We start from the raw sequence: 22,178 nt of genomic DNA on the forward strand, positions 1-22,178 counted from the left end.
TTTTTTAAAAAATTGTGAAGTGACAGAATAAAATAATAACAACAATCAATAAAATAGGAGCAAAAAATCTCAAAAGCGGGGTCCACAATTAAGTGGGACCCATGACCTTGTTTATTCTTCCATCTTATCTCAAAAAAAAAGGAAACGCATTGTTCCGAACCTAAACTCCGTACCACACCAAAGGGTGATTCATCTTACACGTGTCACTCGATAGTAGGTTTAGAACCAGGCTCGGTTCACGGCCACTTTGCACATTTCTATACTTCTCTCTCTCTCTCTCTCCTTCTTCTTCCTCACCGTCTCGTCAAATTCAACAACAACAACAAAAAGAAAGGTTTGATCAGAGAGAGATCAATCACTGTTAAACCCCTCAGCTTAAAAAATTCCTCAGAACAAATAATCTGCGATCGATCGGCCATGATGATGATAAGGTACGTATCGGCTTATCCGATCAACTACTCTTTCCTGGTGAACAGTTTGCTTTATTCTGTTTCTTTTTTTTTTTTTACTCTCTTTCTAATATTTAAGCTAAGCTTGCTTTACTTGTATATTGATTATATGATCTAATTAGGTCTACTTTGGGTGTTCTGGGTTTTTTCGTTTGGAATTAAAACCCCTTCACTTCACATCACATACTGTTGATTCACACTTATCTCTTTTTTGTTTCCATTGAGTTTTCAATCATTTCATTGTATTTGAAGGAGTTTCTTTAGTTGTTTTTTATTTTTTTTATTTTGACGTGAGTGAGGGATTGTGATCGTGCTCTGTTTCAGTCTCTATAAGAAGGTTGATGTTTCTTGATTACATCATCATGGGAGGAGCTTGCTCAAGGAAGAGAGATCAACAAGTTGAAGATATTTTAAACAGAGGTGTCTCTGGCAAATATAGCAAGAGTTCTAGTTCCAAATGGTTAGCTACTTCCCTCTCTAGGTCTGGCTCCGATGTTAAACGTAATCATGGAGGATGTCCATCTCTTATGGACCTCTGTCTCCGCAAGATACAGGAGGTATATCTATATATTGTTTCCACTTACTTATCAGCCTTTTGTTATTTATTTTTTTGTATAAACGTGACCAAAATGTGTTGACTTTTTGTTGTTGCATTGCAGGACATAGATAGATATACCAAGTTCTCTGACCTACCGAGGGATATCAGTCAGCAGATTTTTGATGAATTGGTGTTTTCCCAGCGCTTAACTTTAAAGTCTCTTGAGGCATTTCGGGACTGTGCTATCCAGGTAAATTTCCTTTGTGCTTCTCTTGTTACAATTGTTCCCCTTCGTGTTTATTTGTATATAAACATTTGTCTGACTTCACAATTTTTGTGTAAGCAGGATCTTTACTTGGGAGAATACCCTGGAGTTAATGATGACTGGATGGATGTCATCTCCTCGCAAAGTACATCTTTGCTTTCTGTTGATTTTTCTGGGTCTGATATCACAGACTCTGCCCTGGTTTCTTTAAAAGGTTGCAACAACCTGGAATCCTTGAACTTTAATTTCTGTGATCAGATATCAAACCATGGGCTTGCGCATCTCAGCTGTAAGCTTTGCTCTTTTTCAGACGTTTCTATTTTATGTTGATGTTTCCTAAGCGTAGCTGCTACATTACAGTTAGACCTGATGTACTTACTTTCATTTGTTTGGTGGATTTTTTCCCTCTCGAATGATAACTGTTCACAAACAATTTCAGGCCTCTCAAATTTGACAAGCCTGAGCTTCAGAAGAAATGCTGCAATCACTGCACAAGGCATGCGTGCTTTTTCCAACTTGGTTAACATGAAGAAATTAGATCTTGAGAAGTGTCCCGGGATTCACGGTGGGCTCATTCACCTGCGAGGTACATAGCTTTACTGTTTTGTTGTGATAATTGTCAGTTTTCTGACATCTCTGTTATTGAGAGTTCTATATGATTTGTGCACACTGAAGCCATGTAAGTTATGATTTTCTACAATTTGAAGCCTACACAGATATGTGTATTGGGTGACAGTTGTCTTGGAATATGCCAATATCAATCCTGCATCCTATTTTTCCATCTGATTAAGCAATGTCCTTTCTTCATCCTATTTAGCGTCTCTGCAAAATTCTGTCTTTTCCAGGTTTAACCAAACTAGAGTCCTTGAACATAAAGTGGTGCAACTGCATAACGGATTCAGACATAGAGCCTCTCTCAGGTAGCAACAACATGCGTCAATCTCACATATTTTCTTAACTTTTCCCTGTAGAGATGTGCTAACTCCTTTTTGCTTCAGAACTTTCAAATCTTAGGAGCCTACAGATTTGCTGCAGTAAGATTACTGATTTTGGTATTAGCTACCTTGAAGGTAGGAGTTTTGATTATTATACTCTAGTTTTTCACCGTTTGTCTCACATCTTCTTGGTGTAGACGTAGCTCGATTCATTTCTCCCACTTGCTTGCTTCAGGGCTAAAAAAGCTTAATTTATTGAACTTGGAGGGGTGCCGTCATGTTACTGCTGCATGCTTGAATACACTCACAGGTTTGTATAGCCATCCTTATTGTTGTATTTAAGCTTTGTTGTATTTTCGAGGTACTTCAGCCAGTTAGATGTATGCTGAAATATTTTGGAGTTTTGCCATTTGAATTTATAGGAGTCAATTTTCTTTTGTTTATGTAGCTCTTAAAGAATTGATGTTTTTGAACTTCAATAGATGTAACTTTTCAGACAGTGGGTGTGAAAAGTTTTCAGGTGAGTGTTACCTGACTTCCTCGCAGTTAAAAAAACGTTTGTTTTACTTAGCGAAGAACTCTTCAGTATGGGATAACTTGTTTCACGCATCTTTGTAGAATTAACTAATTTGAAGATATTAAACTTGGGCATGAACAACATTACAAATTCATGCTTGGTCCACCTGAAAGGTTATCTCACTTTCTTACTATGTTCCATATCCACTATTTTTATTGGTTTCATCTCTCTTTACCATTTTTGTTGTCTGCTAAATTTCTAATCAAGATGGATTATCTTCTCAGGGTTGATAAAGTTGGAGAGCTTAAACTTGGATTCTTGCAGAATTGGTGATGAAGGACTGGTACATTTATCAGGTGATTGCTACTTCCGTTTTTGCTCTTATCACGGATTTTCCGGTATTCATATATAGTCATGTGGTGTTAGGTATGCTTGGGTTGAAATCTCTGGAGTTGTCCGATACCGAAGTAGGAAGCAATGGGCTTCGCCATCTCTCTGGTACAACATTTTTTTATTCCTTTGTCCTTTCCATTTTGTATCGTTTGTGTTCTTTGGCCTTATGCTCACTGCATTTATATTAATATATATAGGCCTGTCAAACCTAGAGAGCATAAACTTGTCATTCACTGTTGTAACCGATAGCGGTTTAAGGAAATTATCTGGTTTGACATCTCTTCGTACACTGAATCTGGATGCTCGTCATGTTACTGATGCTGGTCTTTCCGCACTCACAAGTAAGTCGTTCATAAAATCCATAAAATGTGACTGTCAACAAGTTATATTTGCGTTTGAATAATGTTGTTACAGGTTCTCCTAAGTGAAATCCAATTCCAACCCGTCTGTTTTTGTTCTAGGTTTGACAGGGTTGACTCACCTTGATCTCTTTGGTGCTCGTATCACAGATTCTGGAACAAATCACCTGCGGAGTAAGTCTAATATCATCTATTTCATCGTTTGAGATCTGCCTCTTATGCTTTTTTAATGGTTTTATTTTGATGTAGACCTGAAGAAACTGCAGTCACTTGAAATATGTGGCGGTGGATTAACCGATGCTGGTGTCAAGAACATAAAAGATCTTTCATCCCTCACTCTCCTCAATCTATCACAAAACTCCAATCTCACAGACAAAACACTGGAGTTTATTTCTGGTAAGGATACAGCTCTTGATTTGATCAGACAAATCATATGCTGCACCTGAAATTTAAACCATGATCTCATGGACCCGCAGGATTGACTGGATTGGTCTCTCTAAACGTCTCAAACTCTCGAGTATCGACCTCAGGACTACGTCACCTGAAGCCATTGAAGAACCTGAGATCTCTGACCTTGGAGTCCTGCAAACTCTCTGCTAACGACATTAGGAAGCTTCAGGCGACTGATCTTCCACACCTAGTCAACTTCCGTCCTGAATAAAATTATTTGTCAAAAGGACAAAGTCACGAACTCTGTAAATAGGATCGATCTCTTGTGGTCTCAGAAAAAGGCCACCGGTCTTACATATATCGTCTAAAGCTATGCTCTTCTTCGGGATTATTTGCTGAAGAAACTGTAAATAATGCTTCTTTCCAAGCTATGTTTGGACCTTTGATGGCTCTTCTAATGTGATCGGCGTCTGGGATCTGTTTGGTTTGTGTATCCACTGAAGTGAACAAACAAATGTCATTAAGAAACAGATCACTGATTGTAAATATTTATGTAAATTCGATATATCGTATGTATTATATAAATGAAAATCTTTTCTGGCACAAGAAAATCTAAAGGTAACAAAATGTAAAAAAACTCGGAAACGGAAAGAGAGAGAGAGAAACAACAGCAGTTACTTTGTTCATCCAACTTTACTACTGCTGAATTACTGTGAAAATATGTTACATCTAAACATGTTAGAATCGCTGGGTCATAAACCTTTCTACCAAAAATATAAAAAGAAAACGAAAGTCTTTAAAAAAAGAAGAAATCAGGGAGGCAGGTGACTCTCCAAATCAGATCAGATTATCTCTGTGGCTGATCAGAGGCAGGGGCTCCAGCGGAAGATGCAGTCACTGCGCCGCTAGCTGACCCGTTCTCAGCTGGTGGAGCGACTCCCCATTTACCTTCGGACTCAAGCGGGTCGAATATGTGAACTCCTCCGTCTGAGAGACCAACCGCAAACATGTTTGGTTCTTGCGGATGTGCTGCAATCACTAGTGGATGTACGTTGGAATTGCTGCGCAAATGAATAAAAGAAGAGATTTATGAGCTGAAACTTCTTTCCGAAACTTAAAAGATTGCTTTTGAAGGAATGATTGCTGTTGAAAATTTCAAGATTCTTCTCCTCTGTTTACCTGAGACTAGCTGGTAGATACGCAGAAGGGTTGATACGACAACGCAATCTTAGATTTGCAGAGCTAAATACACAAACTGTTGCATCCATAAAACTCGCGTAGACCAATTGGCTATCGCATGAGAAAGTGGCATGAGTGATCGGAGCTAATGATTCTCGCACAGCCCACTGAAACAAAGCAATCATTTATCATTTTTCAAAAAAACAAAAACAAAAAACGAAGATCTTAGGGAGAAAGAGAGAGAGAGGACTGTATAACTAAAATACCTGTTTCATGCATTCGAGCTTGGTAGTTTCGTAAATGGCGAGCTGTGTCTCGTGCACAACGAGGAAGTGAGCTTGATCTTGATGGAACTGAACACGAGTATCTGACAGTGCAGTGCTTGGTCTTCCCTGCGGAAGAGGAAGAACCTTGCTTCTCTGCTTCTCCCATCCATCTGTGTTCCAAACACATAGCTGCAACAAAAACGAAAACGTTTCAAGACCATTGATCTTGTATTCATTTGACTCCCAAAAAGCAAAACAAGATGGTTAAAGGCGGGAACCTGAGCATCTGCTCCAGAAGAAACCAACACATTTAATACGTTGGAGAAGGCAAGACCAGTTATTCTCTTTGAATGACCTTTAAGCTTACTCTTCACCTGCGCAAGCAAACAAGGAACATGTTGACCATCATATCAACAAACAAAAAACTGCTTCTTCTATTCCACATTCTTCATTTAAGGATTTTGAATCATTACCTCATCAACACGGACGTTATAAATCTGAATCGTACTATCATCCATTCCAATAGCGATGATATTGTTGTCTTGAGGATGGAAAGCAAGAAAAGTTGCAGCAGGCGGTGGTGGCATGAAAGTAGCCATTGTCTGCAAATTATTAGCCAAGAACAGTCAATCAAAATGCATACACAAATAATCAAATCGTAAACATCTGTGTGCCCCCATTACCTTAAACGTCATCATGTTAAATAAGGAGATCTTTCCTCCGGAGGCTGACATTACATATGAATCATTCTTGGATAAAGCAAAACAAGGTACAGCTTCCTCGGGATTGGTTTCAGCAACGTCGTTAGTCATTAGGATCCCACTTGCTGGTTGCCATTGCTGAGGCGGTAAAGAAGCTGTCGCCTATACGGACAATTGAGAGATGTAGAGGTCAGTGACACTAATTATTATTTGTCCAAGAAAGAGATAGAGTCAATGTCACCTTTCCAGTTGCGTTGCGTTCATTCCGCTGCCATTTCCATAGAAGATGAATAGCGTTTGATGCCAAAGCCAAGATAGCGTTTCCCGAATTCGTGAAAATTAATCTTGATATCTGCAAAATGACAGAAAAAAAAACATCCGTAAATATATATATATATAGCCTAATGGCTCATAAAATGTATATATGTATACCTTGGCGACTCTCAGATTCTCAGGGAGTCTCAGTGACCTGCATTGAGAAGGCTCGCTGACTTCAGTAAGCTTCCATATCTTAGACTTATCATTTGATTCTTCTGTAATCACTGGCTTCACATCCACCATATTCCGCGAATCGCCATTCTATAAAAAGCAAGTGATGATGAATGATGGAAAGATAAGAAGAGAATGGTTAAGGAAAGAACAAAAAAATGATACTTCTTACCATTCCTTGGATGGAAACTACATTGGCTGATCGATCTGCGTGTCCAGCACTCGTTGCAGCAGCTGCAGCTGCTGCTGCGATGCTGTTTATTGCAGGCTGCAAATGTAGAAATTAAGTGTTGATAAAATCTTTCAATTGGGCGCCAAGTTATTTAAAGCTTATCTTAGATTTAAAGTACCTTGGAGGATTCAGATGAAATGTTCTCAAAAGTGTGCAATAGCCTTAGACCATCTGAGTTTGCCATAACCTTGATCACATTCTCGTTAGCAGACACAGCCAGGAGAGAGCCTTCCTTGTTAAACCGGATACGCGGGCTTGCCTAGTTTAACATAAAGAATCACAATTAAAGAAGAGACTCCAAAAAGATATCTTCAGACTTTTCAAATTAGGGTTTTTTCTATCCTCGTACCTGGAGGCCTCCATCGCCATCAATGGCAGTTAAAAGCTGTACAGTGTCCATATCCCAGAACTTAATGGAGTAATCATCACCAGCAGCTAGATAACGGTTTTTAGTTGTATCAAACTGCACAACACCGAGAGAACGCTTGTGGAACCCTTGATAAGTTCTTTTGACAGCTCCTTCGCTTTCATTCCACTCAACAATGAAAGACTCTCCATCTTTACTCGTCCCACAAGAGAATAGCCTAGTTCCATCGGCACTATAAGCCATTGTAGTACACCAGCGACCAGGTGCGTCATAGTCAACTCGAGAACCCATGTTATCATACAACCATGCCTTAATTTTCCCATCGAGAGCTGTCGAAAATATGAACTAGAAGACAAGAAGAAACAACAAATCAGAAAACTAAAGCATGTACTGGAAGGCAAGGAGATCAATGGATAGCTAAGCTTACCTGAATGTTTTCCTTGTAGTGAGGACAAACAGAATAAACAGGAGCTTCATGGCCTTCAAAGGTATGCCTTTTGACACCTGTTGCAGCGTCCCAGACCTTTATGGTTTTGTCATCACCGCAGGTTATTACACATAATTGCTTGTTTGGAGTCGAGAAGGAAATATCATTCACACCACCAACATGAGCATCAATCTGAAATAATCACAATATTACAAGACAAATCCCAGGAGGAAAAAAAATGTTAAAAAGAGAGGCTTGTGAATGTTCTGAGACCTCAAGGTGTTGCCTCATGTCTTCGCCTCCGTGATAAGAGTATAGTTGTACAATATGTCTAGAGTAAGCAACTCCTGCAATTGAGAACGTTGGGCTGACTTATAAAGTTGCAATCATGAGCAGATTTGAATTTAAAGGTGAGTTCTTTACCAAACAAGGAACCGTCAGGGCTCCATATCACGCGGTTGACAGAAACGACAGGTTCTTTCACCAGAGCAGCCTGAAGACACAAATACTTAGTCATTGCAGATTCATATAACATAAACCAGTACTGATGTTTTGTTGTTGCTATGCATAGGCACCTGTAAGGGCATTGAACATTTACTCAAGTCCCAAACTTTGAAGGTCTTCTGTACTAATCTTTCCCGAGAACCAACTTCCCACAGCCCAATATCTCCTACATTTGTACCAACTGGTACAACAACGCAATCAAGTTAGAAGGTCGTTGATGATTATAAGTAATTACATGAAACACACATACACAGAGCAAGAAACAGACCTAGAAGTAGAGTCTGTTTGATTGGATGAAAGTCCATGCTCATGGGAGATGAGCCCTGAGACAAAGTTCGTGCGACTGTTTTAGGCAAGTCATCAGGTGCTTTGAAAGCTGCTGAAGTATGACCATGGCCCTGCCCTGGAAATGACATCGGTAACATGTTCACACCTAAATTCACCTCATCAGTGATTCCCATAGGCCTTGTTCTTTTTGAGACATGTTCAGAATCCGCTGATGGGTAGTCTAAAGCAGCATTAGTTGGAGGAGTTCTCGGGTGCTTCAATGCCGCTATACCAAAATAAGAAAGGAGTTCCATTGTAAGCACATTGCAGAGATCACACAAAGTTTGTCTGAAGTAACACGCATTTGATAAGCAAATAGTACCTGGGATCGATGGACCACCAAGGGCAATGGCTCCTGCGGAGACAGCTGGATGTGGGACAGAGGATGGACTAGACATCCAACCAGCAAGAGGCGTTGGAACGGGTGAGGCCGTTGGTTGAAATGGCTGGAGACAAAAGAGACAATCAAACACTTGGCCTCATGAAACAATAAAATATAAAATGACAGATATATTAAATTACCCCGTGTGCGCCTAAAGGAGGAAATCCTCCAGCTTTTGGTATTCCACCAAGCAGTGGATTGTTCACAGGGGATGGAGCCCGTGCGCCATTTGGAGGGCCACAAGAGTGATCCACAAAAAGTGTCTTTATATCTGGATTTGGCCTTGGATTTTTACAAAGCTGATGTTGCCAATTCAAGCTGCAAGTTATGCAGTAACAAAAGATGGAATGAGTTCATAATATGCCAAACAAATTGAAGTGAATGAGACAAAATGATTAAGAGATAAAGCAAATATAAACCTCTGGTTGATCAAAGTCCTCAGCCTTGAGTTTCTAAGAGTAGGAAACTGCAATTTATCACGGAACAACGGGTTCGCCTCAATCAGCTTCTTGAGTTCCACCAACATGATAGCTCTTGCAGACTTGGTGTCCCCATACTTGGACAACTGTTCATTCTCCCTAAAAGTTCATCAAGCTTAAAACACTTAATCCTCTGCATATCGTTCTTTTGAATAAAAAGAAAAGCTTTAGACAACATTAAACCAATATGACTTTACCGGAAGTTCTCCAATGTCAAGAGCTGCGTAATTTCCTTGAAAAGCTCCTCATTAAAAGTTGAAAACACTTTTAAATCCTTCACTAGTATGTCCACAGCCTTGGGACGATCATGCCTAGCAAAACAAAAAGTCACCAGGTGAATCACACAAATCAAAACTCTTTTTTTTTTTGCTATTTCACTGAAAGAAAAAAACAAATCACAAACCATCATGACTTACTTATCCAAAGCCTCGAGATACTTCTGCTTTCTTATCTCAAAGAATATCTTCATAGAGTATCTGTTATCATCAACTTTTGTGAAACCAGAGAGATACTTCTCAACCTCATCCCAGTTTCCATTGTGCACCTCATCCTCAAAATACTTCATATTGAAGAAAAAACCAGATTCTTGTTCAAGCCTACAAACATGAGAAAAGCAAATGCATTATTAACCAACCAACACAAGAAGCAGTTCATTTGGTAACCACCAAAAACTCCTGGAATAGATCGAAAGGAGGAGGGCGAGTGAAATCTAGAGAGTAAGAAGAATACTTACTTGTGAACAGTCTCTTTAAACTTCTCTTCATCAAGAAACTGTAAGATCAAGAAGACGAGCTCTCTACTAAGAGAAGACATGTTTTATATCTCACTTCCTAAAAGACTTTTTCCAACTCAGATGCACAACACACACCTAAACTATCACCAGATCTGCAAAATTAAAATAATGGCCGGAAATGAGCTTAAATCTGGATTATGGTAATTAGATAAAACAACAACATGAACACCAAAAATTATCCACAAACTTGGCATCTCTCTCTGCAGATAACGGAAAAAAATCAGGAAATTTTAGGTCTTCCTGGAATTGGAAGATGCAATTAAATAGCTTTTTAAAAAAAAGAGAATCTTTTTTCACTACATGAAAAAAAAAAACAAAACAAAAGCAAAATAATTATCAGAAAGGAGAGAAGCAAAAAAAAAAGGCAAAACCCAGAAAGAAAAAAAAAAATAGGACAAAAGGATTAAAAAAATAAAAACTCGAAACAGCTAGATTCCATTTACAGAACCGAACAGAGGCAAAAGGTGTGAGAAAGAAACAAGCGTGAAGCTTTACTTACCATGAAAGAAGAAAGAGAGATCTATGAAGAAGAAGAAGAAGAAGACGACGACGACCAGAGCATAGAGATGATGGATTGATTTTTTTGACTCTAGGGAAAAAAAAAAAAGCAAACTTGGAAGAAATAAAAATGAAAGCTTTCTTTCTTCTTCTTTCTCTCTCTCTATATCTCTCTATCTAGAGGAAAAGGATTTTCTCTCTCTTAAAGAGATATATATATATATACGGACATTAAAACTTGCAGAAATGGAGATTTTAATAAGAGAAGGTGACAGATAATTGGATGCTGATAAGCAGGTTGATCTATCACTCTAGAAAAAGCTAACTCCGATAAGCACTAGCGATAAGTAGTACTGCTTATCAATACGTCTAGATCGGCTACATTTCTCGACGTTATCGGCTCGGAATATTAGTTGCCAGCTGTACTCCACGGAGATACAATCCTCTACGTCGCGGTGTGTAGTTACACGTATCTTGGAAACCGTCGATTTCGTGAGATGGCGCAGAAGACAGAGATCTAACGGCGAGAGTTTCATTCAATGTGTCAGACTTGTCTGTTGATCCCTCGTGGCACGACAAAGCCTTTATTTTATATTTAATTAATTAAAATATTTTTTGAGTCGTTTACCCTCGAGTTTGGCTGATAATTACGGATATGACATTTTTTTAGAGAGTCCAATTGCTCTTGAGATGCGGTTTAGTCGTCACGTGATAGGGAGAGAAATGTTCAACTCGTGTAAAGAAAGAAAGATGCTACGTCTCTCTTCTCGCCGGTATACTCACTCATGATAGGCTCGGTTTATCGCGATTTTAAGTTACTACACACGCGAGACGATATGACTACTGTATAAGAAAAAAGACTAAATTAAACATTTTTTTTTTTTTGGGTTGGTAACTCCAATATATTGCTGAAGAATTATTCTTTTTAACTTTTTTGGGTTGTCCACATTTGTAAAAAAAAAAAATGTAAATCCACTTGCATTGACTGTTGACTATTATTAATATGTCAAACTTAAATTACACAGATTTTTATAAAAAGGTGAATCCTAAACTTTTTTAAGTTAGATCACCACCACCACCACCGTATGAAGAAAGTTTGTTTAGATAGCTCTACTTAGCTAGGAGCAGGTAGATTGGAATGAGCTGGATTCTTTGGTTTTGTTTAATGGCGAGGAAGTACATAACTACAAGTTAGAGAGCTTCAAAAAGTGAATAACATTAATTTTTAAAACAAAACTGAAAGTGCTCAATTTATAAATTGTTAAACTAGAGGTGAAGGTATCGATGCAGGATGGGGCAATAAATGAGGGACTGGTGTGTGTGTATATATAGAGTCGCACGTTTTGAGTATTTGACATCTATCCCGTCCAAACACCAAACACTGTCGTCTCACCATCACCACACGTAACGTGATAAATAGTACTATATATATAATGAATATGTGTAGTTGTGAATTAAGTAGCACGTAAGTATGTTATTTTAATTTATTTTAGCGTGTGTATATCTATTTTTAGCTTTTCTTATTTTATTTATACAGTAGTTGTCCACTACGTCGACTAGTCTACTACTAACAATCACGAATCGCGAGGACCATTTCAATCTTTTTTTCTTAAAACGATATATAGTACTTACTGTTAACATAATAAATCGAATTTCTTTAGGTCAAAACTTTATTATATAACAATATTTACTCAAAATTACTATATATATAAAACAACTCTATTTTTATCTTTATTTTTTTATATTAACTATTACTATATTATAGAGTTACTCTATTTTATAGAAAAAATAGAAATATACATTGGAGATGGTCTTAAAACAAACATGTCATAATTCTATACATAAAAATGAAGCATTTAAGATTAACGAAACTGTTTAAGATTAACGAAACGGTTTTTTATTTTTTTTTAAGTTACAAATACGTGTTAAAAACATTACATGTTATGTAAAATAGAAAATTGTTATGAAAGACACAACATATGTATATATATTTTTTGTCAAACTAAAGACACAACAGATTATAAACTAAATGTCTCTATGTAAATTTTGACTACGGTGTGCTATTCAATAGAAGAAAAAAAAATAGAGGACATGAGAAGGATTATTCCCAGACTTCCAGTAACATGCATAAGTTGGAAGTTTTCTTTAGTAAACAAAAAAAGTGTTTGAGATAAAAAAAAATAAATAAATAAAAAAATAGGTTGAAAATAATATAAAAGAAATCTTTACCATTTTAACTCATCAGTCGTAGCTGTAGTCTAATGATTTAAGTTAAAGTGCGTCATATATATAGGTCGAAGTTATTAGGATCCAAATCCCACCATCTACATGCACTATCTTATATTTGATCTAATCAAATTGATCATTGTAAGCTTTGAAATAGCAAATTTTACAAGTTCCGGAGATTAGCGTATGTGTTTTGAATCCATGTAGCTGGGTTACTCAAAAAAAAGGAAACAAAATTCTCAAAGAAATAGTATTTATCTTAATCCGAAGGGAAAACAAAATACAATAATGAGTAATTTTATTGAAAAACTTATTAGACAAAAGAATAGTACTAGTAGAGAATAATTAATTAGAGAGAGTTGAGGGGATGGGTGGTTGCATCTTTTCTGTTTTTTTTCTTCTTCTTTTTTCACTAATAATAAAAAAAAAGGCTCTCCGGCCAAAAGCAAAGCACCGTGGGGTCACATAAGGCGTATCCGTCCAAAAGTCTCACTCTCACGAGATCAGTGACGCTTTGATGAACCTCAGCCCTAACTCAACTTCCCTCTATTTGTTTTCCACATTTAATGTTATTTAATCAATCATTCACGATGTTACTCTCGTTCTCGTACACATCTCTATACCGGTGGTAACCGTGCGTTAATACACATACAATCCCCAATTAAATCATAAATCCAACTACAGGGTTCTCTCTATTCATTTGTCCACATAGATTTTCTCTTCAATATTTTCAGTTTGGCAACAGATTGGTTTTAATTAGTATTCAACTAGATATTGTCCAAGTATATGTATGTTCAGTCAAATCCCTGCTAGCAGAGAGGATTTTATGGACTACACATACATAGTCATTAGTGGAGTAATAATAATAAATAGATATAGGGGATGAGGTGTTAGGGATTGGTCACTTTCCACTAATATATGTGACTATGTGTCCCCTTTTCTTACACGTTCACATACAAAGTTTAAAATCATCGCTTTGCCATCTTCCGTTTTCTCATATATATCCCGGGTTATTTTGGCGATATCGATATATCAACTGTATTGCGACTTATACGAGGCAATGGCATTATACCACCAATATTTGGTTTGTCAAATACTATAACGTACACAAACACACATAATAGAAAAAGGTGTATTCTATGGTCAAAGATGAAAATGGATAGAATCTACAAATTATTTTCCTGTACCATTCTAGTGAACAGAGAGAATTAAAGAGAATTGTTTCTCATGTAATGGATCAGCAACTGCTCATGCACTAGACCACACTCGCCAAAAAAAAAAAAAAACAAATTGGTGACTTTTGTTGGTGAAGTTCTGATCTTGCAAATCCTGGTCTTTACGAAGTTTAGTATTTCTGACTAATTCCTCCACCAAGTTATGTGGTATATACGATACGATTTTCTTTAGTTTTGTAGAATTTTATAATTTAAATTCTCGATCGTGTATATCTACTTCGATGGTAAAACATTGAACATAATAGTGAAATGACTAGTATATTTGAATTGTAAAACTCAAACCGCTTGACTATTATTATTAACGATCGATATTGGTAAAAAACATATTACCAACATGTATTAACGACGGAGTATTAGATTATTTCAGTCGTCAGGACACATATATATATTTATTATTATTTTATTTATGTAGAATAACAGCAACATATTCCAGCATCCTTTCCGGAATGAAGACAATGACCTATTTTAAATTTCATTCTCGAACAAAATGCATTGCATCCTTTTTCCCCTCCCTGCTCAGGCAAACACGGAGATGCATTGAAGCATACGTGATCGGATTCTTTTATCTCAAAACCTATATATTTGATTCAATATTAGATCAATGTATATTATTCATGAAGATTGATAATATAATGTACGTAGTAAAAAGAACATAATAAATAGTTAAATACCAGGAACAATATCCGATGTTGTACGACAATGAATAGAAGATATAACAACCAGAATGGTGAGAACAAATGCGATTAAATTCTTTGTGGTGATAGCCATTTTTCTTTTTCTTTTCTTTTTACTCATCTCTGATCACATTTTCTAATATATATATATATATATACATCAACCAAACATAGGTAATTAAATAGGTAACGTTTATGGTCAAAGATGAATAAGAAACATAATCTTTCAGTTCACTATTTCCTTATGTTTCTAGTCAAAGAAGAAGTAAATAAATATTTTCTTACATAATTAATTAGCTTTGACACATTATATATTTAAAGGAAACAAATTTGACTAGCAAAATATGATTTTGCCACACAAGTAGCTCTTATTCAAGGCAATTTATATATCTGTCTTCCTATTGGAAAATTTGACATCTCAATTTAGTATTATATATATATATATACATATATTAAAAAATTTAGATATGTATGTGTGTCAGATTTTATTTAACTTATGGGTTTAATTGCAACAGTTAATAACAAATGATTTACTTTTAAAATGTAAATCTCCTCATTTTAATTATAATATTGAATTAAATTTATTTTTATGAAATATATATATATATATATATAGATTGAATGGAATTTAAATATATATATAAGATTCTCTCTCTCCCTAATGACCACTTGGCATCTCCATTTATTATTATATTTTTATTTTAAATGTTACATAAGTATGTTTGTGTAATTGATTTTCTTTAGTTTATGGTTTTAATTGCAATAATTAATATCAAATGACTAATTATTTTATATCAAACTAAAAATATAATAAAGAAAAACTGATAACAAAGTTTAACAAAGTAAAAAGATTAAAGCAAGATGAAAAGATATTTATGTATAATCATATCTAATTTCTATATCTCTTGAGATTGATTATATTAGAATTTTGATTGATTAAAGTAAGGAAATATAATAGATTTCTATACTTGATGAAAATAAAAATTTAAAATTTATGCATTACGCAAGAAAACAAATTTAAAAACATAATTTTATTTTGATATTTTCTTAAAAAATTAAGTTATTTATTTTAAAAAAATTATGCAACAAGCCACAAACACCTACTTTTACTACAGTATAAATCTAAGAAACTAAATTGGAAGATTCCATCCATTTTCATCTCTGACCATAAAAATACATTTTTTTTTTTTTTGCCATGTAGAGAGAATGTGCTAATATAGTGTGTTACTAATTAATAAGGGAGGGGGACATATTTGGACTAGATCCAATCTGAGTTAATCTATCAGCCTTTCGTAAATGACATCATCATCATGTCCCTTAAACCTCCCAGTGCATATTTATATAACAGTTGTGTTTTTTAATCCCTCACTTGATTCTTATAATTTCCTAGCGAATTATATAATTTAGTTTGTAAAAAAACAAAGCAAAAGTAGATTCCAAAAACACTAGTATTATACTGACATACTTACTAGTTACTACTACTACATGTTAAACGACAAAAGCAAATGGCACAATAAGATTTTAGAAAAAAATACAAGAGTGACCCATAAACAAAAAGTAAAGATCCCACTGGTTTTGCTCCTTTCCCCACACCGTAATTGATGGGTCACTCTCCCCATTCTCCCTCCACACACACATTTCTTTTCTTCAGAAATTACTCAAACAAGAAACAAGCATGGGGTTTACTTTACATGCACAAAAATCAATATTCTGTGTGTGTATATATTCGTAAATTTTGTATGTTATTCACTTTTGTTTTGACCCATTTTAATTTTTCACTTTAATCAAATATAGAGTCCATCTTTACGCCTCAACTACCTTAACGACGAAGCCCGCTACTTTCAAAAAAGTCAAAAAAGCCCCTCACGCACCTGTCTCTCTCTCTCTCCCTATATATATACTATCTTTATCACAAAACAGAACGAACACACACAAACACACACAAAACCTTGTTCAATGGAAGATTGGTTCTTATGGCTCTCGAGAACAAACCTTGAACCTTCTCTAATCCAAGAATACGGTCTCTCCTTCTCCCAGAACGAGCTCGAACTCGAAGACGTTGCTTACTTCAACCACGAGTTTCTCCAGAGCATGGGAATCTCCATCGCTAAACACCGTCTCGAGATTCTCAAACTCGCTCGCCGAGATCGCAAGAACGCTCCTCCTCTCACCTCTAGGTCGATCTCCAGATTCGTGGTTGCAATCAAGAAAACAGGGAAATGTTTCTCGGATCACGTACGCGCCTGGATCCGCCGCGAAGAAGAGTCGTCTCGAGCTCTGGTGTTGGTGCCGTCGAAGAAGAAGACGAGCAGCGGGATTAGTAAGTGGAGAGGCGGGTTTATGAAGAGGAACAAGAGATCTGTGATGCCGAGTAATGGAACTGGCGGATTTGAAAAGCAAGAGAGGTTGCTCTTGACCAATGGGACTCCTTGTAGACTCGATAGCTTCTCAAGTCCCATGGTTTTTGATTACAGTTGCAAGGATGAGAAACTACTTTATGATCAAGATACTTGTTTCGAAGATGTCAAATGGGATTCTATGTTTCAGAATCTCAAACCTACTTAGTAATCTTGGTTATCAGATTTGATGGTGAGAGATGATGTTTTAGGTTTCTTCCACCATGGATTTTTTTTGAAGTTTTTTTTTTTTGGCCTTTGTGTGTTGGAGTGTGTGATTAGGGTAATTCATTTTTTTTGGTTAATTAACAATTAGGGTTGAGTGGAGGTGTCAGGTGTGTGTGAGTGTGTGTGGGTCTTTGTAATGAGTCTGTCTCTTCAGTCTTTGCTTTTGGCCTAAGTCTTTGTTCCAGTCAAAAACTTCTTTACAGCTTTTTTTAACTACTTTTTTACTCTTTGTCTTTCTGAGAAAAGTGTTTACACACATAACCACGACAACTAAAACCTGCCTCAGGTGATACCACTACACTACTCTTGAGGTAACCGGAAAGATCTTGAACCGTATAGAGAGACTGATAAACCGGTCTTATTCTAACAATTAAAATCACGCCGAGAATTGCGGCAACCCCACAGACGCAAGCCAGTATCATGAAAGTCAGCTTGAAACAATCTGGTCCGTAACAAGTTGAGCTTCCTTGTCTAACAGCCTCAGCATCATAGATTATGAAATTATTTGAAAACAATAGAATAGTTTGAATACACAAATATTAAATATAAAGTATTAGTAAAAACACAATCAAAATGAAAATTTATAATAATAAAATATTATAGCAAAGAAACACAAATTTGCAAAAAAAATTGTTTAAAAGATTATAAATATAAAATATTTTATGAAGAATTATGATAAAAAACTAAAACTAATAAACTATTATGACAAAGTGATCCTAACTGAAAATAAATATTTTCTAATAAATAATTATAATTATAAAATATATTTGATAATGAGTGCAAATGTATCATCTAAATATTAATATTAAAATACACAAGTCTAAAAATAAAATAAAATATAGATATCATAACTTTTTCTGTACAAAAATTTATCATAAATAGAAGCAACTGTAAATTATACATTAACTTGTATTGAATTTATATATTGCTATAATCATTTCTAAAATTTTATTTAGATTATAGAATAACGTTGAGTATTGGATATTAATATTCAAATTATTTAGATTCAACATAAAATAAAAAATTTGTTTCAACAAACAATGATTTGTTTGTTATCGATGAAGAGACAAATATATAGAGAGTTCAAAAGACATGACTATTTTTTTGAACAAATATATAGACACATCTATTAGAACAAAAAATTGTGATAAAGAATATGAATAAATATGACAAGAAGACACAACGCTACAATGAACAATAAAATTATACAAATTTTTTGAAAAAAAAAACAAAAAAAAAGAACAATTTTTTATAAAAAATGTACAATGAAAAAGTCGCAATTGTTGTTCGCATTTATTCGGATTGTTATCGTTATATAGATTAATCGGTTATCTATTAATTGTTGTTTTTTTCCAATTGCACATGTTCAAGATTCTCTCTTTGAGGAAGTGGGTTGCTATTCTCTCTCACTACGAACCTTGTAGTGTTGCTGATCTAGCTGGTCCATTGCACTCTTTGTTGCTGAGCTTCAACTCCCTGTGGTTGTTCTTTGATGCCCATGACTACCTTCTCACTGCCATGGATCCTACACTTGCCATGGCCGCTACAACCAACTCGGTGATTGCTCTGCTTACATGTTTGTTCAACATCAAGTTCCCAAATTCTCTGACGAACGCTGACGTCTTTTGCGACTCTTTGGACCACTTTGACGTCAGTGACAAAGATGAAGATTTCCAGTCTCCTCTGGAGATGAAGAAGAGCCTGCTCACATCAATCTCATCGTGGATGACGCTTCCACGACGTCGTTAGGACTTGTTCTCTCTTGGTCGTTTTACCTTTTCCAAACTTCGTAATTCGTCGGTAGGACTTGTTCTCTCTTGGTCGTTTTACCTTTTCCAAACTGTGTGATTCGTCTTTAGGACTTCGTCTATCTTGGTCGTTAAACCTTTTCCAAACTGTGTAATTTTTTTGGTCGGGTTTGAATGATCAGTATCGAGTTGAAATTTTTAATTTTGTAATAGACATAAATTTGTGGGTCAAATGAAGCCAACATCAAAATTCTGCTTGGTTTGACCATACACGTGTACACACACATTTCACATGCATAAGATAGATTCACAACTTAATTACAACTAAACAATTGGGAAAGAAATTTACAACATAGAAAGAGACATGTCAATAAAAATCACCAAAACTAATCTACTAATGAAAGCATGCAGTTTCTTTCAGGAATTAATTGCATTAAGCGCTTGTTTGTGCATCCACTAACCCAAATACTCATAATCTTGCAACAATCTATTCATTCAGCTCATTAGTCATATAAGTATAACACGTATATAATATGAGTAACTCACTAGCACTGGAAGGGGCCGGTCAACAACAACATGAGGGTGAGTGTTCAATTTCAAAAGAAAAACATTACAAAGGGAACAGCAATCAATGACAGAATCCTATATCTATCCACTAAATTCACAAAAAAAATTGTATGATTATATTTTCACTACACTATCTACACTAGAGCATACAAACCTTATACTAAAGCCTTTTTTTGGTTTTCTGATATGAAACAGACCGACCATTAAGGACTTTCATCAGATTCAGGAAGCGGCTACATGTTTCTCCCAAGTTCCGTATTTTGAGCTGAAAGTTCCACCACCAAATTGCTGTGCGTACTCGCAAATCACTGCCCGAGCACAAGCGTCCCATGTCTTGGCTATGTCTTTGAGCGACATTGGCTGTGACAAACTTCTTAGCAATATGTTGAACCTTGCTATAGCTTTGGACGAGAGGTCCTCGTTCTCTTTAACCTTTAGCCAAACAAGACTCGGAGCAAAGAGCAACCACGTCAACTCCTGCAGACCCTGGCATTTGCATATTTCCACTTTGACGAGGTGCTGGAAGTTCCATGTATTACTCAGTGTACTTCTTGGACTATTATTCTTGCTTGCATCATCAACTTTATGAGCAATCTTTATCTCCCTTATGTTCGACTCATATATCTCGAGGACGCTAAGCCTACTTGAAGTCGCGGCAATAGATATCCCATCTGCCCCTGCTTCACAGTGCCTAAGAGTGACACTGCGAGTGCAACTTGCCAATCTGGTAATGCTCATGAATCGTTCCCAGACATAGGCATCACCCACCGAGACGGTCAAAACTTTTAAATGCTTCAGGAGCTGTAACTCCTCCACCAGTTTGATATCTAAACAGAAACTAGTACCATACAGTTTTAGAACTTGCAGATTTGATAAACATGATATTCCCGCAATTCCTTTAAGCCATCTAGTAAACTCCAGGTTCAGGTGTACAAGTTTCCTTAGCTCTTTCAAACCCCGAGGCAGTTCTTTTATATGTGTATGTGATAAGTTGAGATACTGCAAAGAGACCAGTCTCGAAATCTCTTCAGGCAACTCGTCAAGGCCAATGTTTCCCGTTAGATCCAAAACCATAAGATTAGGCATAAACATAAAGAATGGGACAATCTGGACTATAACTTATATTCTTGATCCGATTACCCGACAATGACATCCTACTCACACCTGTCCAATCCTTGACATTTGGAAGGTCATCAAGTTTTGCTTTGGCTTTCACAATGAAGTTTTCTTTATCCTCTCCAAGATTTGATGCTACCAACAAGGCCATGTCACGAACCAAGGTAGGCATGGTCACGCTATGTTCAATCAATAAACAAGCATGAACAAGGTAACCAATTATCTCGTAACCCTCCTCCTCTGCTCTATATCTATCTTCTTTCCCATCAATGATTAATCCTTCATCTATCCAATACTCTACCAAATCTTGTTTTGATATTATTCCATCTTCTGGGAATAAAGCACAGTATTGAAAACACTGTTTCACTCTCTCATCCTTCAAACTATCATAGCTAAACTTCAAAACCGGAAGGATTTCATCGTCCATACCTAAAAACTTAGCCGCAGATAAAGTCAAAGCGTCAATTGCATACCGCCATTCTTGCACCAGAGTCTTGCCTGTCATAGTCACACCAATGACGTCAAGTGCGAGCGGTGAGCCTCTGCATCTCGCCACGAGTAACCTTGCGAGTACAGGGATGTCCGGGTGACTCTCCAAGGTAACTTTTCCAATTCTCTCGCAGAACAAATCCCATGCTTCATCTTCTCCCAAAGATCTTACGTCCATTATCTAAACACAGTATAATAAAATTGAGAGTGAAAATTGAAAATGATTGAGAGTGATGGGAAGAGATTGGATCTTTTGGCTTAGGGTTGGTTAACCTTTGAAGATTCTTATTACGTTTTTAGATCTTGCTCTTCTCTTCGTCAAGTCGTCTAGTGTGCAATTATGAAAATATCATGAAGGACCTTTTGAAACTTCTTAGTTTACAGTTCGACCCACATACTTTTTTGTTATGAAGAGTGCGGTCCTGACTTCACAAAATCAAACACAAGAGAAAAAGAGTAATTGTTTAGCACTTCTAAAATAAGAATATTGTTTTTAGAAAACAAGTACTTAAACAGTATGAAAGAATTAAAGACACTTAGAAGAACATCTAGTATGGTTTAGTATCAGAGCATGTTCAAGAGACTACAAACAATACCAATACCTAAACTGGAAGAATGTCCACAGAGATCTCACTATGCACATGCTTAGACTTACAAATTACAATTGGGAAAGAAATTTTCAACGAGGAAAGAGACTTGGGTGAGTGTCAAATAAATAAATACACAAATTTGTAAGTTCGTAACCAAAATGTTAATTACACAAATTAACTTGTATGCTACTGAATTCTGTTTTTGATTAAAATGCATGGTGGACGTGAAGTTGAAGTTGAGAGATATATTTTCAAAGCATTAGGTAAACTGTGAAAAGACTTGGGGTCTCAAATTAAAAAAAACTTCAGAATGATTAAAACAAAGAGTAAAGTAAGGATCAGCTACCTGTTACGTTCTCGCTGATTGTTGCAAAAGTGTTCGTCAATAGCTCTGTTTGTCTCAAGCATTTCGTCGAACA

The 22,178-nt window shown here is 36.1% G+C and overlaps 3 protein-coding genes, 1 long non-coding RNA gene and 1 pseudogene across 7 annotated transcripts; 2 read left to right on the forward strand and 3 right to left on the reverse strand.

Moving 5' to 3' along the window:
* Positions 1-140: 140 nt before the first annotated feature.
* On the forward strand, positions 141-4,457 carry LOC104774438 (uncharacterized). Of its 2 annotated transcripts, XM_087508537.1 has the most exons (16): positions 141-431; positions 774-1,006; positions 1,109-1,237; positions 1,334-1,541; positions 1,692-1,838; positions 2,098-2,172; positions 2,251-2,322; positions 2,423-2,497; positions 2,636-2,707; positions 2,806-2,877; positions 2,989-3,060; positions 3,131-3,202; positions 3,295-3,438; positions 3,559-3,630; positions 3,706-3,852; positions 3,933-4,457. In XM_087508537.1, the coding sequence occupies exons 2-16, from the start codon at positions 791-793 to the stop codon at positions 4,115-4,117; spliced, it is 1,758 nt and encodes a 585-aa protein (XP_087364663.1). In that variant the 5' UTR covers positions 141-431; positions 774-790; the 3' UTR covers positions 4,118-4,457. The 2 variants fall into 2 exon arrangements, with proteins under 2 accessions (XP_087364663.1, XP_087364664.1); XM_087508538.1 differs by lacking the exon at positions 2,636-2,707 and having other exon boundaries at positions 222-431.
* Positions 4,458-4,520: 63 nt separating this feature from the next.
* LOC104774456 (protein TOPLESS) lies at positions 4,521-10,857 on the reverse strand. Its single transcript, XM_010499060.3, has 23 exons — positions 10,492-10,857; positions 9,933-10,084; positions 9,616-9,795; positions 9,397-9,510; positions 9,140-9,298; positions 8,861-9,038; positions 8,661-8,784; positions 8,280-8,564; positions 8,083-8,192; positions 7,931-8,000; positions 7,781-7,854; positions 7,508-7,699; positions 7,063-7,425; positions 6,832-6,972; positions 6,654-6,749; positions 6,425-6,571; positions 6,234-6,344; positions 5,975-6,154; positions 5,765-5,893; positions 5,570-5,665; positions 5,292-5,480; positions 5,026-5,192; positions 4,521-4,907 (listed from the first exon to the last, which is right to left on the reverse strand). Exons 2-23 carry the CDS (start codon positions 10,010-10,012, stop codon positions 4,694-4,696), a joined length of 3,399 nt encoding a protein of 1,132 aa, XP_010497362.1. The 5' UTR covers positions 10,013-10,084; positions 10,492-10,857; the 3' UTR covers positions 4,521-4,693.
* A 3,537-nt stretch (positions 10,858-14,394) lies between these two features.
* On the reverse strand, positions 14,395-15,021 carry LOC147946644 (uncharacterized). Of its 2 annotated transcripts, XR_015595277.1 has the most exons (3): positions 14,911-14,928; positions 14,623-14,761; positions 14,395-14,525 (listed from the first exon to the last, which is right to left on the reverse strand). It is a non-coding gene; the product is annotated as an uncharacterized LOC147946644 (long non-coding RNA). The 2 variants fall into 2 exon arrangements; XR_015595276.1 differs by having other exon boundaries at positions 14,623-15,021.
* A 754-nt stretch (positions 15,022-15,775) lies between these two features.
* Positions 15,776-17,441, forward strand: LOC104774467 (uncharacterized). The gene has a single exon (XM_010499070.3). The coding sequence runs from the start codon at positions 16,582-16,584 to the stop codon at positions 17,188-17,190; it is 609 nt and encodes a 202-aa protein (XP_010497372.1). The 5' UTR covers positions 15,776-16,581; the 3' UTR covers positions 17,191-17,441.
* A 2,028-nt stretch (positions 17,442-19,469) lies between these two features.
* LOC147946645 (putative disease resistance protein At5g63020 pseudogene) lies at positions 19,470-21,469 on the reverse strand (annotated as a pseudogene). The gene has a single exon (XR_015595278.1). The product of XR_015595278.1 is annotated as a putative disease resistance protein At5g63020 pseudogene (transcript).
* Between the last annotated feature and the right edge of the window lie 709 nt (positions 21,470-22,178).

The sequence above is a fragment of the Camelina sativa genome, chromosome 3, assembly GCF_030686135.1.
Source record: "Camelina sativa cultivar CO46 ecotype springtype chromosome 3, ASM3068613v1".
Taxonomy (NCBI): Eukaryota; Viridiplantae; Streptophyta; class Magnoliopsida; order Brassicales; family Brassicaceae; genus Camelina; species Camelina sativa.